The 18,815-nt window shown below is 41.5% G+C and overlaps 1 protein-coding gene across 3 annotated transcripts in view; it reads right to left on the bottom strand.

The window, feature by feature from the left end:
* LOC136851631 (extracellular tyrosine-protein kinase PKDCC-like) overlaps positions 1–18,815 on the bottom strand; it is a 108,656-nt gene that overhangs the window by 51,972 nt on the left and 37,869 nt on the right. For all 3 annotated transcript variants that reach the window (XM_067126023.1, XM_067126024.1, XM_067126022.1), the window contains 2 exons: positions 16,345–16,510; positions 6,823–6,960 (listed from right to left, as the gene is read on the bottom strand). In XM_067126023.1, the coding sequence (XP_066982124.1) occupies positions 6,823–6,960; positions 16,345–16,510 (304 nt within the window). The remainder of the gene's footprint in view (positions 1–6,822; positions 6,961–16,344; positions 16,511–18,815) is intronic.

Genomic DNA, 18,815 nt, shown 5'->3' on the forward strand with positions numbered 1-18,815 from the left:
CCGCTACCTGCTGAATAGTAGCTCCAACAGGAGAGAAACCCCTTCCATGACACCAACCACAGAAGATGGCCCATTTTCCTTGATAAATGTCCGCACAGGATTTCCAAAGATATCCAGACATCTCCGATGCTGTTCGTTCAGAAAAGCCTCTCATTAGCAGGAGACGCTGGATAGTCTGCAGCCATGAAGGGATAGGGACGCCATGGACTGGTGGAACCTCTCACGTGGGGTTGGCAAAGGAGGTTGTGCCATGGAGGAATTTCTCTGATTGTCGAGACTGTCCCAGGGTGATGAAAAGCGTCCTCTGCTGCAGCCCAGGGGTCTTGACAATGAAGCAAAACACCGGCAACTTCCTGTTGTGCCAGGTTGTGAAAGGTCTATCACTGGTTGTCCCCAAAGGCTGAACAATCTTTCCACGATGTCTGGGTGTAGGGACCATTCTGTCCCTATCATTTTACCCTCACAGGTGAGTTTGTCTGCCACTGCATTCCTTATGCCCGGGGTATATCTGGCTGACAAGTCCAATTGATCCTTGCTGTCAATTAATGACGCTGAAGAAACAGTAGTCTCTTGTTGACATATGCCACTAGCGCCCTTGTTTGGAGTGTCCAAGCACTTTATCCTTGAATTCTTGAGATAAATGGGTCCTTCAGCTCCAGGATGATGTGGGAGGACAGCTCGATTCCACACATCCGAGGTTAGTAACTCCTCCAGGTGTGTTGGAAGGTCTGGAAAACAGAAGCATCTCAGGAGGGGGAGTGTGAAGCTGAACCTATTATGAGGTTCCTGCTGTCTAATCCACCCAGCTCAACCCTGTCACTTCGAGAGGAATGGGAAGGGAAGGTCTTTGCTTGAGACCAGAACAACTTCATTTTCCACTGGAGGGAATGAAGGTGAAGTCACCCATGAGCGACCAGCTTCTCCAAAGACGACAGGTGACTGAGAACGACTTGCCACACCTGAGCTGGTTGTTCCTGTCAGGACAGAAACGACTGCGCTGCCTCCTTGAATCTGCTGATCCAGGAGTCTGAGGAAAGACTCTCAATGCTGCTGTATCTATCAGCATGCCCAGGTACTTTATCCTCTGCTTGGGTTGCTTGAGATTTATCAGGCTGTGACAAAAATCGAGGTGATCTCTGTCCTGGAGCAACTTTGAATGTGAGTTCACTAGCCAATCGTCAAGATACCTCCATCCCATGCGAGTGGGCCCAAGTCATTACAAGGGTGAACACTCATGTGAACACCTGGGGAGGGTTTGATAGCCTGAAACAAAGTGCTCTGAGTTGGTACACCGTCCTATTGAGGATAAAGCGGAGGTACTTGCGGAAGGACTGATGGATGGGTATCTGGAAATACACATCTTGCAAATCCACCGTAAGCATAAAATCAGACTCTCTGATGGCCACAAGCACTGATTGTGTCATTTCCATCTTGAAATGAGTCTGCTGAACGAATCGGTTCAGGGCAGATAGGTCTATGATCGGTCTCCATCGCCCTGATGCTTTCTCTACGAGAAAGATCCTGCTGTAAAATCCTGGAGATCAGTCTCTCATGACTTCCACAGCGCCCTTGTTTAGCACTGCCTTCACCTTGTTCCATAAATGAGGTCCTTCGGCTGAGACGGGGACAGCTTGTAGACGGATTGGAAGGTTGGTGAGAGGTGGAGGAAACCTGAAGGGAAGTAAATAGTCCAAGGTCTCCGCTCCTTGTTGCTGCCATGTTGTCCAATGGCTTGACAGGCAACCCCCCACCAGTGGCAGCATGTGGAGGGGAACACCGTCTCTAGTGTCCTCCTCCCTTCTTCTTTGCCCCCTACCTCCTCTACCTGGGTGGGCAGAGGACCGAAGGGGATGCTGGTTTCCACCCTTCCTGATGTAGGCAGAAGAAGGCTGGGTGTTCCTATGAGGGACCTTAGGATTTTGGGGTTTCCAGGCTCCGCAGAGGAAGGGCCAGGTCGGGCTGCAGTGGGGCACGAAGGCCCGGAGATCTTTGCCGCTGCATGGTGGACGAGGCGGTTGTTGTCATCTGCCCATTGAAGATCCACCACGCTGTTTACTTGCTCCCTGTCAAAGACAGAAGTGGAACCCCGCAAAAAGGTCTGTTTCTCAAGGTCAAGACCGACTCAGGACTAACAAACTTAGAAACTTGGTAAAGAGCTGCGTCTCTCCTCTTAAGGATTAAGTTTGCCCACAGGTTAGCTGTATGGTGGGCTAGGTAGGTGATGGTCCTACCTTCAGACAGGGACAGTCTGTTGAGGTTAGCCATTTCCTCGTTGGTGAACGATGAAGAGGAAGTGATAACCTTAGTTACTGTGGTGGACCAATGGTTCCATCCAAGAGACTGCTTGAAATGCTGACATGGCAGTCATTTCCAAGGTAGCTGACTCCTGATGCAAGAGGGAGATGTTTTCTGCATGGAGCTGCTCCAACGACAGACCTGGACTGAGACAAATTAAGTCCGGGTCAACCTGTACAGTCGGAATTGACCTCTCCAGGGGCTTGTAGAATTTCTTCTGACGAGGGAGAGGTGGAGGAAGCAGCCTGAATAAGTGGCTGGCCCGAAGTAAGTTCTCCCTCCTAGAAACGAGAGAATTCACCTGACCTAGGACCGACTTGGCAAGCTTCGACCTTGGTAGCTTGATCGATAATGGGGATTCCTTGCAGGGTCTGACCAGTGCTTTGAGGCCAGAAGGAACAATCTCTTTGGCAGCCAAAGTCTCTTCCCCAGGATTGTTGTGCTGACAAGTCAGTTTAACAATCTCAATGTAGGAACTCTGCAGCTCGGGGGTGTCCACGTCCTTGGGGAGAGGACCTTCCGGCCCCTCCAAGTCGTGGTCCTCCCGAGTTGCTCTTTCTGCAGGTGAGAGACCCTTCTCAGAACCCCCTTGTCCCCTCTCAGACATCCAAGCATATGTCTGTTCCAGTCCTAAGACTGAACTGGGGGTGTAGGAAGGGCTGCGATGGGAGGACAAATCCCAATCGCCAACCCAAGTCCTGTCCGTCCCACGGTTCCTGGTATACATCCAGGAGGCTGAGGTAACAGGTGAGAGGGGTCTAGCACCCTTCGCGGACCTACCGGAGGCCGAAGTCTCGGCAGGAGAGGAAGGCCGTGAATGACTGTCAATCCGTGGTGATGATCGATGCATGGGTCTGGGAGAGCTCCCGGCACATGAAGGTGAATAGGGATTGTCCCTGGGAGAGTGCATCTGCTCCAGCAAATGCACGTGGAAGCTATCCCAGGAAGAGTAAATCTGCTCACATGAACAGGAACTTCCCCCAGGCAAAAACGTGGACTGTACGGATGACGTGCTTTACTCTTCTTCGAGGCCGAAGTCTCTAAGCGCAAAGAGTGAACGGGGGCCTTGTCCATGCTCTGTTTGGTGTGCGAACTCTACGACTGGCATCGCTGACTTGGGACCCGATCCTCCGATCATCCGTGAAGCATGGCTCATGAAAGCCACATCCTGGTTTGGAGATTTGGGAGTGGGGGCAGCGCTTGCACGCTGCACACCCACACTCTCTCTATGAGCCACATCCCGGTCCAGGGACTATGGACGCTTACTGGAGCCATGCGGGTCTGTTGGAACCTGGGTGGAAGAACCTTCAGCGGCACGGGCTGAGGAGACCCATGTACTGTACACGAATCGTCCAAGGTATGGGAGCATGCCATGGACGATGTTGCTACATGGGGGTCTGTGATGGGGATGAGTCTCCAGGTTGAAACCCTGGAGCCCTGCGTGGAAGAAGGTTCTTTACCAGACATGATAGGCATCTGTTGTTTGGTATCCATGCCTTGGGTGTCGGTGTATGTAGGGGATCCATGTACATGGACTTGGCTTGTGGAAGCCGTGTTGTGGCTGACCCGAGTGTGGGCTGCTTCCGCACCTCGGATATATGGGGATGTCCAAGATGAAGGTTCCCTGTCCGGGGACAGGGAAGAGCTGTAGAGATCTCTTCGTGCCTCTTCCGTAAAAGAAAGCATATCGTGAGAGGGCCAATAGGCCTTCTAAAGGTCTAGAGCAGCCAACTTTTCCCTCTTCGGGTCTGCCAGCATAATCAGACCCTTAGAAGAAGGGGGAGGAGGCAAAAGCAGGTGGAGAAGATGACATTGAAGATGAGGACGAAGGCGAACGGGGTCTCTTCTTCGAAGTCCTGTTGTGGTCACATTTGTACCTCTTCATCAATTCAACCAGGAGAGGATCCTTAGTATCGGGAGACATCAGAGGGCACATTAACTGAAGGAGCCGTGACAGTAGCCTTGGTGACCTTGGATCCTGTAACTGAAACTGTAGCTCTAGTTACTGACACAGTAGAGATAGGAGACAGATTGGAGGCACTACAGTGCACAATCAAGCCCCACACCGATGGCTTCCCAGGAAGACTAAGGCTGACCAGAGGTTCCTAAGATTTTGAAAAGTCTTTCTGATCTCTCCCTGATCTGAAAAAGATAGGTTATCAGGGGCTGCCTCCCTTTGCCCTGGGGGAGAATGTTCCCCCCCTTCCCCCCAAGCAAACGGAGGAAGTCCTTGAGATCATGATTGGCCCCCACCCCTCCACATGACCTACCCATTGTCGAAGCAACGGGAACATGGAGGGGTGACCTCTCTCCTAAAAGAGGTAGCAGCCAATGGAAGCCACATGGGAAGAGACAGAGCTACCCGGCGTCCTTGGAGGAGAATACCCCTCCGAGGACGAGACGGGAGTCCTCTTAGACTTCCTCTTTCCAGCAAACCCCACCCACTGCTCCGGGGACCAAACACGACACTCGGCACAAAGATCAGTCATAGAGCACACACATTTGCCATGATTTGTGCAAACAGTTTGCAGGTCTACTTCAAAGGGTGAGAGAAAGCAGTTGCATCGCAGCTTTCCAACACCTGGGCAAAAGTGGGGTCTAGGATTTGATGATTCTTGGGTTTGCGTGACTAACCAAGAATATGGGTTTGCATGGTAAACCAAGAATATAAGAACAGTTATCACAAAATATGCAAAGCACAACAACAAGAAAGGAAAAAACCAGGATGAAGTGCAGGAGAGAACAGCCGGCAAACATTCGGGCAGAGGAATGAGTAGAAATGCATCCACTCTGGATGAAGGCTATAAGGCAAGTGGATGCATAACTCAGGAATGGGAGGTGGTGAGGGTACCCCTCGCCCCTCCCACTGGTAGTACGCTGAAGGTAATTCCTATACAGTATATAGACCTATGGTCTGTATTCATATATTTTTAAAATACATGAAGTGAAACATAAAACGTAAGTATTTTTAAAATAAATGAAGTGAGAAAATGTTATCACCCCTGCCCACTCAGCTCTCCAATCCTGTAAATGCTTACTCTGGTGTACCCCTCCAATACTCAGCCACTCAAACGTGATAAACACAATGAAGTATAAGTGATGCTGATGCTTTTTAACCAATAAAGGTAATGAAAGCTCCAATGCACACAAGGGTCAACACAGCCCTCCCAACTTAGACCCCCTCCCCTGCAATGCTTGCCCCTGTCTACCAACCCAACAATACCCCTTCCTCAGTGTGTTATGACTGTAGGTAGTGTTACCAATGCCTGTTAATAACCGCACATTAATGCCAGCTATCCAGCTGTAGTTCTTTACAATTTTATGCATTGTATATATATTTTTTATATATTTTGTGGTGATGGGGACCCTCCAGATAACACAGATAAATGAGGGAACCACTGTACTTAGCCACTCAAAAGCAATAAACAAAATGAGTCACAATGACTTAAATGACATTGCTTTTAAGCCAATAACAGTTGTGACAACTCCCTTGTAGCCTTCCCCCATTCAAATACTCCAGCCTACCACACCCTAAATACCCATTTCTCAGTTAGCTAATGACTGTAAAGGGTATTAATATCACCCCTTGCTGCCTGTGTATTATTGCTAAGCACACACACAGTTTTTATTCATTTTTATCTATCAAATATATGTATATTTAAAAAATATCTTGTGGTGCAACAGACCCTCTGGATAATGTTGATGTCCAGACAGTGCAAATATGGATAATCGTGGGATTTCTAAGTTATTTGCATCAACACTTCCAGTACATTCCTTTAGAGTACTGTATTGTGTACAAAATAATACTACCAACAGCAAAATTACAAATATCATGCAAGTTTATATCTAGTGTCATAAATGGAATGCATATCTAAATGTATATTAAGAGCTAAGGCAATAAACAATAAACCAGCTGTGATGTCAAATATAAATGTAAAGTAAAAGATATATAGAAAAGCAAAGCAAATTACAAAACAGAAATATGTGGACATACGACTCCATAGGAAATGGTTGAAGTTGAGTAAAATATATGAATGATTGAAAACCATGATTTAGGACCAAGTAGTGGCTAAAGGCTCTCAAGGAACAAAGCTTCAAAACCCTACATAATCTTAACAGCTCTGAAAGATACACAGAGTATGCACAAACACTCATGAGAACCCACTGCCATTTTATAAAAAATCAATCACCTTATTTTGAATAGAGCAAAGATCTGTAGAACAAAACTTGAAAAAATAAATGTGTACAGTAATAATGACATTTTATGTAATATTTCACACGTCTGCTATAGATTAAACTAGGTAAAGAAGTACGTTGTGGCACATGAAACACAAAATTGCTCTTAAGATTGCAGTTCAAAACTTCTTTTATCTGCTTTAACTGGATATTAAGGCAAAGGCAAGAGAGTTTGTAGTTTACATGAATACATTGAAAGTATGAATAATAATAAATATGTTACCATAGGAAAAATGCACTTTGCACTATTATACTCTAACTGTGGATAAGAACAAAATTAATTTTACTTACTTGCAGTCTATTTTCAAAGCTCATCTGAAGAATCTTTATGACATCTAAAGGCTGGCCAAGTTCAGTTACAATTGATACTAAGCCAACAACAGGGGGACCAGGAGAATAATCAACACCAGGATCACATTCACCAAGAACCTGAAAAAAATACAATCTACATGAAATCCTAACACATTTTGCAAAGCAGTACTGCAGTTTTGTGCTCCTTTCACAGCTGTACAGCCTGAATCAACTACTCGACAATGCAAAGCAAGTACTGTATGTAATATCTGACGATGTTACACAATGTTCAAAAATCATATCTAACTATAAAATGTATTTAAATACATTAAAATGATATATTTTTTCCAACCAACAAATCATGAAATTGGTACTAATCGTTGTCATTCAACAATGAAACACAAAACAATATCTGAATGACATACCAGTATATAGCTCAACATTTTACATAGAAAAATGTACCAAAACTGTTTTTATAACTAAACATATTTATTACAAACTCTATTATCATATTGCCTATTTCACAATCCTGCAGATTTCCCAAGTTCACAAGTCTTCTGTCTGACAAGCAGAGGAAAGTAGTCTCTCTCACTATGTATGCGCCCTCTGGATCCACACCTCAGGTATGTCTCAACTCAATTTTCATGAGGAATAAGTGTGAGGCAGCAAGGCTTACTGGACTGAAACTAGTCACTGGAGGGGAGGGGGCATCAAACTAGCCCAACTCAGTGTTGGTCCCAGGTTGGATAATATGGGAGGGTTGGAGTCACATCTGCCAAAAATAGTTATGATATGAAATGAATCATTCATGGCAGAAACAGTGGGAGGAAGCTCATTAAATACAGTGACCCCAACAAGGGATTAAGCTAAGAAGAGAAAGAGGTTTCATCCCAACCTAATTAACCCTTAAACGCCAAGCCTCTATTTACAAAAACGTCTCCCGTATGCCGGTGGCGTTCGGGAGTTAGCGACTTGCGGAAAAAAGTTTTTTCAAAAATCACAGCACGCTTAGTTTTTAAGATTAAGAGTTCATTTTTGGCTCCTTTTTTTTTGTCATTGCCTGAAGTTTAATATGCAACCATCAGAAATGAAAAAAATATCATTATCATATATAAATATTAAATATATGACAGCAAAAAAAATTTTTTATATAATTTTATACAAATCGCGCTGTAAGCAAAACGGTTAAAGCTAATGAGTTAATTTTTTTCTTTATATTGTACACTAAATTGCGATGATTTTGGTATATAACAAATTGTAAAACGATCAAAGCAACACAGAGAAAATATTATCACAAAATGATGCATGAATTTGTAACGACGGACGTAAAAAATTTTTTCAAAAATTCACCATAAATCGAAATATTGTGCTAGAGACTTCCCGTTTGTTGAAAATGAAGCTAATTGATTAAATATTACTAGACTGTAAGTGTTTTAGCTTACAATTGCAGTTTTCGACCATTTCAGTTCGAGTTAAAGTTGACCGAAAGTCAAATTTTTCTATTTATCGTTATTTATATGAAAATATTTCAAAACTGATAAAACATACAACCATGAGTTATTTTCTGTTGTATTGTACATGAAATTGCGCACATTTTCATATATAAAAGTTTATGTAATGACTAATATAAAATGGTGCAAATATTACGACAACGAGACGAAAGAATTTCTGAGATGTTCGGCTGAGTTACGCAGCGAGATGTAAGGAAAATGTTTTTTCAAAAAATTCACCATAAATCGAAATATTGTGCTAGAGACTTCCAATTTATTGCAAAATGAAGGTAAACGATTGAAAATTACTAGAATGTAAGAGTTTTAGCTTACAATTGCGTTTTTACCATTTCCGTCAAGTTAAAGTTGACCAAAGGTTGAAATTTTGGCAGTTATCGTGATTTATGTGAAAATATTTCAAAACTGATAAAAGCTACAACCATGAGTTATTTTCTGTTGTATTCTACATGAAATTGCGCACATTTTCATATATAAAAGTTTATGTAACGATTAATGTAAAATGATGCAAACATTACGACAACATGACGAAAGAATTTCTGAGATGTTCGGCCGAGTTACGGCGCAGACGTAAGGAAAAAGTTTTTTTTCAGAAATTCACCATAAATTGAAATATTGTGCTAGAGACTTCCAGTTTGTTGCAAAATGAAGGTACATGATTGAATATTACTAGAATGTAAGAGTTTTAGCTTATAATTGCGTTTTTACCATTACAACCATGAGTTATTTTCGAGTTAAATGAAATTGCACACATTTCCATATATAAAACTTTATGTGAAATTTTGGATTTGAAAGTTATCGTAAGGAAAAAGTTTTTTTTTATATGAAAATATTTCTAAACTTCCAATTTGTTGATAAATGATTGAATATTACTAGAATGTAAGAGTTTTACAACCATCAGTTATTTTTTTCTGTTGTATTCTGATAAAAGCTACAACCATGGGTTGAAATTTTTGTGCACATTTTCATATATAAAACTTTATGTAACGACTAATATAAAACAGTGCAAACATTATGACAAAATGATGAAAGAATTTCTGGCGCAGGGCGTAAGGAAAAGTTTTTTTTTTAAAAAATTCACCATAAATCGAAATGCAAAATTGTACATGATTGACTTCCAATTGGCGTTTTTCGACCATTTTTGCTAAAATGAAGGTAAATGATTGAATATTACTAGACAATTTTGTAAGAATTTTAGCGTTTACAATTGCCTGAATATCTTTTGACCATTTCGCAGAGTGTTTTGAATGCCGAGATCCAAAGTCTGGGACTGCAAGAGGTTGAAATTAAGTTCTTGGCTACAAATTATCGTGTTTTATATAGAAAGGGAAAATATTTCATAAAACTGATAAAATGGTGCCTACAAAGGACGAAATACGATGATATGGAAGATGATGTTATTTTCTAACAGGTTGTATTGTACATGAAATTAACACCTCTCAAAAAAAGTTGCAAAAGTACACTAGCATCATCATTCATTTATAAAATTTGAGATATGTAAGCAAAAGAAGTAAAGCATTCTGATTTTGTGAATATAGAACAGTGCAAAATTACGACAAAATGATAGGAACAAAGAATTTCTGAGATTTTCACAGGACAAAGTTGAGGTCCACTTTGTTGTTGAAGATGGAAGGCAGGGAAGGAATGGCAAAGGGTTTTTTTCCTGACTAAATTTTTCACAATCATAAATCGAAATATTGCACTTTCAGCCATTCAGACATTAAGACTTCCAATTTGTTGCAAAATGAAGGCACAAAGAAATGATTGAATATTACTAGAATGTGGGAGTGGGAATGCATTATAGAGAGTTTGCAGCCACAGCAAATGACACACCCACTGACTAATTGCAATTTTGGACATCCATTGGGAAACCATTTTGGTTTTCGAGTCTAATAATTTGACCGCAAAAAAAAATAGTAACTGGCAACTGAATGAGAATCTCTAGTGTTTTGAAATTTTTGCTAAACTTTTGAGTTAACTGACTCAGATATAAAAATAATCATGGTATCACTAACGTACATACTATTGTGCATTCTTTGTTCCAAGGTAGTTTAACCAGACCACACAGTCCACTCTTGGCAATGCCCCAACAGACTATGGTTTTAGTAAACAAGTTTTCTGTTTATGATACGACAAAAGTAGCGTTTATTCATCTTTTGGTCCTAGAAGGTAATTAAAATCAATAAACTTTTTTAATACTGGGAGGAGGGCATGAAGCATGCCTAGTTACATAAAAAGCTAGATTCATATGGCAAACCTAAAGGGAACAGTCTCTGAAAGGGAACAGTCTCTGAAGCTCTACCACATCCTTCCAGATGGAGAGCTCTGATCAAGACTGTAAATGAAATGATTAAATAGCATCAATTTACTCAAAATATGAAGTGGGACACGGGTTATAAAACCACATGCTACCATTAATCCCACCAAGAATATACTCACATTCACTAAGATAAGATTTACACCCCTAAGACAAGATTTAACAAAGGCAAAATGACATCTCATACAAAATGCTTCAGCAACTTGAACAGCGGACATAAGCCAAAATAATGATACTGCATTCTTTAAAATCACCTGGTAAGATGCCTTGATCAAAATGAAAAAAGCCTGGAACATCCAAGACTGCAAGATCTCTTTAGCACTTGAGTAAGAGGACCTTGATTGAGCTTAGGATGGCATTTCCATCATCTCTGATCAGCTGCATGTAAGTATACAGATGTAATTCTGTGATCCTGGTAAAATTACATTTTTATAATAAAATAAAGTTTTATATATACTTACCAAGTAATTACATTGTTTATACTTTCACTCACCAGCAGCTTAAAAATTTTGAAATTTGTGGTAGCGCTAGTGTCAGTGTAGGTGACTAGTCCCGGCCCACTTTTGGGGTAAGAGAGGAGCGATTTCAACAGCATGATTCACTTGTTTTTTTGCCCTTCTTTCCATATGAGGGGAGGAGGGAGGGCTTGATTCCTAATTACCTGGTAAGCATATATAAAACTTTATTTTATCACAAAAATGTCATTTTTATATATGTAACTATACCCCAAAACAGTATGGATGATAATGAGTTAGAGGACAGCAAAATTAGCATTGGCACAATGCTTGTCATTCCTTACCTGGTAAGAGAGCTGCTGAAGGTAGATACTGCCTCTGGTCGGCGCTCATCTTAACCTTGTTGGGTAAGGCGAGTTGGCCAGACACACTTCTACATGAGTGGGTACTTTGCAGCAAGGGATGAACCCAGTGACTAACAAAGTATACAAGAGGCCAACCAAATGACCAGAATCAATGAACACAGGCATCACCTACACCACAAAATATAAAAACACCATCCACCCATTAAAGCTAAGACTGGTGGGTCCCCAGGTACACAGTACCCCCAGGCTCCCCTTACGACTCAACACCCAAGTTCAAGGTGAAGAGAAAAGGAAGGAAGAAAGGCTTCCTACGCTTCCTCCCCCAACACCATGCCAGTCACGGATAATGGTCCTAAAGCACTACAATTTTCAAAAGTAGTTTCCACATCACGAAGATAGACTTGCACCTCCAGTAAGCCACTTGAAGAATTGATAATAGAGACAGGTTGTGCTTGAAGGCTAAGACGTGATGGCAGCTCTGATCTTGAGCTTTAGCTTTGATGGATGTTAAAGCCTCTTCTCCAAGCTGAGAATGGGCCTCAGAGATCAGATCCTTCAAGAAGAAAGACAAGCTGTTCTTTGATAGGGCATGAGACGGATTCATAACTGAGCACCACAAATTACTCGTAGGTCCTCGAATCTTTTCCATTCTGTGCAAGTAGTACTTCAGTTCTCTCACTGGGCACAGAACTCTCTCCTCCTCATCTGGGCCTAGTATTTCCATCAGGCTTTTAATAGTGAAGGAACGAGGCCAGGGCTTGGTTGGGTCTTCATTCTTTGCTAAAAAGCCCAGGCATGTACTTCACTGACCCTTTTGGTGGTCATTAACGTCACAAGACAGAGGGTCTTCCTGGTAAGATCTCATAATAAAGCAGAACAAAGAGGCTCAAAGGGGGTCTGAAGAGCCCTTTAAAACTACATCCAGATTTCCAAGAGGTATCGAAGGATTTTGTGAGATTGGACAGGTCTTGATTAGCAGAGATATCCATACCTCTGTGGCGAAACACTGACCTCAGCATAGCCCTGTATCCTCTGATCGTAGAGGACAGGCCCCTAGAAGTCCTCAAGTACAGGAGAAATTCGACAATGTCTGCTACAGATGTCTTAGAGGATGAGATGTCATGTCTTCTACACCAGGCTCTGAAGATTGTCCACCTGGCTTGATATGCTTTGTCAGAAGAGGAGCACCTACACTTGGCAATAGCCTCTGAAGTTGCTCTTGAAAACCCCTTCTGTCTGAGGAGTTTCCTGACAATCTGAATCCTGTCAGGGCCAGAGTGGACAATCCTTGGTGGAACTGCCTGAAGTGGGGTTGTCTGAGCAGACTTGGTTGCTGTGGTAACAACCTCGGGAAGTCCGTCAGCAGCTTGAGGAGATCCGGGAACCATTCCTGTTGCGGCCAGAATGGGGCCACTAGAGTGTCATCGTGACGTTCATGTAGTTGCAGAACTTGTCGAGGACTTCTCATATCATGCAGAATGGTGGGAAGGCGTAGAGATCCTTGTTCGACCAGTCTTGTAGCATGGCATCCGTTGCCCATGCTAGAGGGTCTGGTACTGCAGAGCAAAAGACTGGTAGATGATGGCTCTTGGACATCGCAACAGATCTATAAGAGGTCTCCCCCACAGCTTCCACAGATCTTCCCACACCTGCAGATCAAGAGTCCACTTTGTGGGGAGCACCTGACTGTGACGGCTCAACCTGTCCACAAGGACATTGAGCTTGCCCTGGATGAACCGCGTCACCAACTTGGTCTGGTTGTGATCTTACCATAAAAGGAGGGTTCTCGCTGCTTGGCAAAGGGAGAACGAATGAGACCCCCTTGCTGCTTTATATACGTCAGGGCCGTAGTATTGTCTGAGTGTACAGTCACTACTTGATTGAGGACTACTGAAGCAAAATGCTGAAATCCCAGCCAAATTGCCGTCAGCTCCTTGAGGTTGACATGCCAGTGAATCTGCTCCTGGGACCAAGTTCCTGACACTTCTTGGGTGCCTAGAAGCGTTTCCCAACCCAGATCTGACGCGTCTGCACAGAAGTCTAGGTTGGAGTTCAAAGGAAGAATGGACTTCCCTTCTGAAAGCCTGCCTTCTGACTTCCACCACTGGAGATCCTTCTTGATTTCATGAGATATCGGGAAGACGAATGTGTCTGGATGAGCTTTCCTGTCCCAGCTGGCTGGCCCACAGATAAAACTGAAGAGTTCTCATATGTAGCCTTCCTAGGGAAACAAATTGCTCCATGGAGGCAAAGGTACCTAGAAGGCTTATCCATTGGTTCGCCAAACAGGTTTGGCGGGCAAGGAACTCATTGACTTTCTTCAGGCAAGACTGAACTAACTTTTGGGTGACGGAAAACCTGAAAACTCTGAGAGTTTATCATCATCCCCAAATAGAGAATTGTCTGTGATGGAACCAGCTGGGACCTTTGACGGTTGATTAGCAGACCCAACTCTTCTGATAAACAAAAGGTCTTCCAAAGGTCCTCCATGCACCTCTCCTTCAACGGCGACTGAAGGAGCCAATCGTCTAAGAAGAGGAGATGTTTATCTCCATCAGATGAAGCCACTTGGAGAGTGGAGCAAGGAATCAGGTGAACACTTGCGGAGCGGTCAAAAGGCCGAAGCATAAGGCCCGAAACTGGTACACTCTGTTGCGGAACACAAAATGTAGATATTTCCTGGATTCCAGATGCATAGGAATGTGGAAATAGGCATCTTGCATGTCTATAGTAGTTATCCAGTCGCCCTGGTGAATGGATGCCATGACCGAGTGATTTGTTTCCATTATGAATTTCGTCTTTTTGACAAAAAAATTCAAGGCGCTTACATCCAGTGCTGGCCTCCAACCCCCTGATGCCTTGGGGACTACGAAGAGACGGTTGTAAAAACCGTCTAACTGGACTTCTTCGACTTCCTCGATGGCTGTCTTCTCGAGGAGGGCTGACACTTCGGCAGAGAGGGCCGAATACTTTTCGGATCCTACCAAGTAGGCAGTCAACGTGATAGGCGTGTTGGCTAATGGGGGCTTCTTCCTGAATGGGATGGAGTCGCCCTGTTTCAACACTGACACAATCCACTCCTCTGTTCCTCTTGTGCTCCACCTCTCCCAGTAATGGAGGAGCCTGGCTCCTGCTGGCACATGGAGGAAAGGATCCTCACTTCTGAGCAGCAGGCTTGGAAGATGGCGTCTTAAAAGGTCAAACCAAGACACAGATGCAGGGGAATGGCGGCTTATGCAAGTTTATCACAAATCATGGGTTTGTTTTAATATCAAACAAACGTAATATATACACAAAAATACGGAAAGATCCCACCGGGATAATAAAGAGCTTAACAACAGTCAGGCAAAGAGATCAGAAAACACGTCTGCAATGCATGACGGCCGAAAGCAAACTAGAACATTTACATCCGGGCAGGCGGGTATCCCTGCCTACCTGATGGCAGTTACTGCCTACCACCTTGTTCAAGAGTTTAACGGCCATGTCCAGCTTCTCTGTAAGTAATTCCTAACGCAAAGGACCAATGGTTTGTATATCATGTCGGAACAAATATTCATCAAAAATTATTTCCCGGGTTACAATGCAGTTCTGGGGTTACGACGCCAATCTGATGGACTAAATATTGCTCCAAATTGGCAGAATGGTCAAAATTTGAATTTTTTTTTTAATGAAAAACTCAATAAAAATGCAGGTTGCATCATTTTCAAAACACCCAAAGGATTAAAAGTAAGATTTTCTTACGATCTTTGACGATTTTCGGCTTGCAAAGCAGCCTCAAAACAGAACCCGTCCTAAACCTGGGACTGCCTGTTATATTTGCATTTCAATTTCTATGGGCTTTATGAAATTACCACGAAAGCACATGTATTGGGCCAAAAATAAGTTCTATTAATCTGGGTGTGCTTTGCTGAAGACTTTCAGCTGTTTCAAACAATTAATGTAATATTTTCATGAGAGGAATTGGTTAGCTATACCAGCAGATAGCGACAGGCTTGTGTTATTGCATACAGAGCTCGAATTTATGAGAAAAATTAAGTTGCAGTAAGTATGTGCCTGAAAAAACCTCTTTGGATGTCATTCAAGTATACAATCCAAAAAAGACTGATAATATGGAATAAAATTTTATATGTTATGTGAATCAGACATTGGATATGTCCTTGATTTTATTTATCGTTAATCGTTACATAACATCGTGCTTCAGCTTATGCAGCTATACATAAATACAGGGTATCATTTGCTCATGGATAGTTATTATGATTCTGTAGGCTTGACTGAAGAGCTATATGATCATGGAGTACACTGCAGTGGCACATAAAGACTCATGTGTGGGGCCCACAGGCAACTTGGACACAGAAATCGTTATTGTAGTACTTTGCAATACTAGAGGAGAGGAAACGCCTTCATTCTCTGTTGGATGGACACAAAGTTATTACCTAGATTTATAACCTAGAGTTGCAGAGACAGAGGAATTTGTTCACAAAAAAAAAAGGGTGATGAAGAGAGGCACTTCTCATTTGCAGACTATGGTTGTACGATGTCCTATGGCCATAAAAGAATACACAAAATATATGAGAGGCATTGAATATATTTTTTTAAAATGTTAGAAAAATCTTTTCATCATGACTACATTTTACTCATGACACTGATTTTTTTGGTGTCATTTAGCTTTCAAATGACACCAAATTCATTATCATAGCATGAAGTATAACATAACATAACATGGAGTGATCAAATAAAATTAGTACTAAGCATTTTTGCTCGGTCAGTGAAGGGTGAGTGTTCTGGCACAGACAGATGTTGAGTGCACCCTTTCCTCAAAGAGTTAATTAACAAACTGTGTTCAATAATGTTAAATATACAAAATTCAATCACTTTACCTTTACCACATTTGAATGAGCAAGTTGTTGGAGGAGTAAACTCTCCTTAAGAATCTTTGAAGCACACTGTTGATAGCAGACACTCACATCTGTATGGCAATTTGTCATATCATGGCCTCCAGTGTGCACTGTTTTTATAGCCACCCATCGATCTTTGTAATATGCTCTGAAAAAGGAAATCCTTGTTAGCAATGGCATTACATAAAAGTGTATGACATGTCTTTCAGACATTCTTGATCTCCATTCATGCCGTGATAACTCACAAATTCTCAGTTGCATACTGTAATAAAGTATTAGAATTAATTTCTTAATCAATGTTAACTCTCATACTCGCCCTGGAGTCTATTTAATTAAATTTTTTATTCATTTCCTAATATCTTTGAACACAATCACTCATTATTAAAATACGACTGAGAACTTTTAATTTCCAGTAGCTCTACTTATCGGGCAGCAAATACTGTAACAGCAGCAACTTAAAATAATGCAAATGCTGTGATACAACTGACAAAAATTCCCTAACATGGAAGTGCATATTCAATGAATGAGTTTCACTGATTGGTTGTTATTGCAACTAATACCTGTTCCAAAGGATTGTTTTTGTCCAGTTATTCCCCACAAGGTAATAGCTTTCATTCATAATTCTGACACCTTCAAAACAGAGCAACAATCATAAATAGTGAGGATGGTCAGTCCTGCAATATGTTTAAGGGGCGTGCCACTGCCACGAACAACTAATGCAGTAAACCCCCCATATTCGTGGTCCCACTATTCGCGGACTCACGTATTCATGGATTTCTCTGTGGAATGTATCTACCCATTATTCGTGGAAAATTCGCCCATTCGCAATATTTTTCACTTAGAAATATTCACTAATTACTGTATTTTCATATCATTTTCATGACTAATTGCACTTTTTGTGATAAAACTATTAAAATACTCAGGTATAAGCATTTCTAGAGGGGTTTTTTTGTGTTTAAACTATCAAAATAGGCAGTTCTAAGTGTTTTTAGAGGGGTTTTAAATATTCGCGGATTTTAGCCATTAGCGGGTTGGGGGGGTTGCGGTACGCATCCCCTGCGAATACAGGGGGGTCTACTGTACTGAAAATATCTGCTTAAGGAAATAATAAAAATCTGATTGCTAAGTTTATCAATTTTGCATCTGAAAAAACCAATCTTATTTTTCATAATACAGTATACATAAAAAAATTTGTAATCAAAAACAAACTTCCCTTATGAAAGGCCAAAGCTATACAGTAAAACCTCCCGTATTTGCGGGGGATGCATACCGCACTCCCCCGCGAATAGCTAAAATCCGCAAATACTTGAAACCCCTCTAAAAACACTAAGAACTGCCTATTCTGATAGTTTAAACACAAAAAAAAACTCTATAAATGCTTATACCTGAGTATTTTAATAGTTTTATCACAAAAAGTGCATTTAGTCATGAAAATGATATGAAAATACAGTAATTAGTGAATATTTCTCAGTGAAAAATACCGCGAATGGGTGAATTTTCCGCAAATAATGTGTATATACATTCCAGAGAAATTCGCGAATAGGTGAGTCCGTGAACAGAGACCACGAATACGGGGGGTTTACTGTATAGTTATATTACATGCTGTGAAAGTTTCACTGCATTTTGTTGTCTTATTCGAGGTATGTTGGTTTACTTCTTTAAAATATAAGTTTTGAGAAAACAGCAGAAAATTTTTTTGCTTATTTTGTAATAAATATGAAACTTTGATAGGGAGAAAGCTGATTTTTGCAGTAAAGGAATTTCTTCATATAAGAAACATCCCCTGAAATTTACAAAATAATTGGGTAAAAAGAAATGTGCTCCCTGCTTGGTTTCCTCTTGGGTGACTGACATTCATGACATATCTCCAAGGGACTCTTGCATTTTGTTCCAATTCCTTTTGTCTTTTCAATTCTCATTGTGCATATAGTTTTATATATTTCTAATACATCTCTTCTTGGCTCCTATTATGATTGAAAGAAATTGTATTCAGAAATGCACTAAAAAGTCAGGCATGACATGACTCACAAAGTACACTGTGGCACTATGTGACATACCCGAAGGAAATGTTGTCATATAGTACTTACATATTTTTTTTTTTTTTGTGAATAGACACCCTGTAAAGATATCCTGAGGAAATAATATAAATTTTCATAACAAAATTTATTATTTGGATACTTACCTACCGTTAAAGGTAGCTTAAGTCTACGGGCCAAGGCAAGTCGGCATTCAAACAAAAGATCGAATGGCTGCCCGGATGACTGTCTTGTTCTCCACCAGGTGTGTTTCAAATGTTTTAACTCTTGTCAGAATTCTCCTTGACAGCCTACTAAGTTGTGGGGAGGCTGGGTGGGGGCTACTTTAACAGTAGGTAAGTATCCAAACAATAAACCTTATTATGAAAATTTATATTATTTGGGATGAATCTTACCTACTGTTAAAGATAGGTGATT

This window comes from Macrobrachium rosenbergii, chromosome 23 (genome assembly GCF_040412425.1).
Source record: "Macrobrachium rosenbergii isolate ZJJX-2024 chromosome 23, ASM4041242v1, whole genome shotgun sequence".
NCBI classification, from domain to species: Eukaryota; Metazoa; Arthropoda; class Malacostraca; order Decapoda; family Palaemonidae; genus Macrobrachium; species Macrobrachium rosenbergii.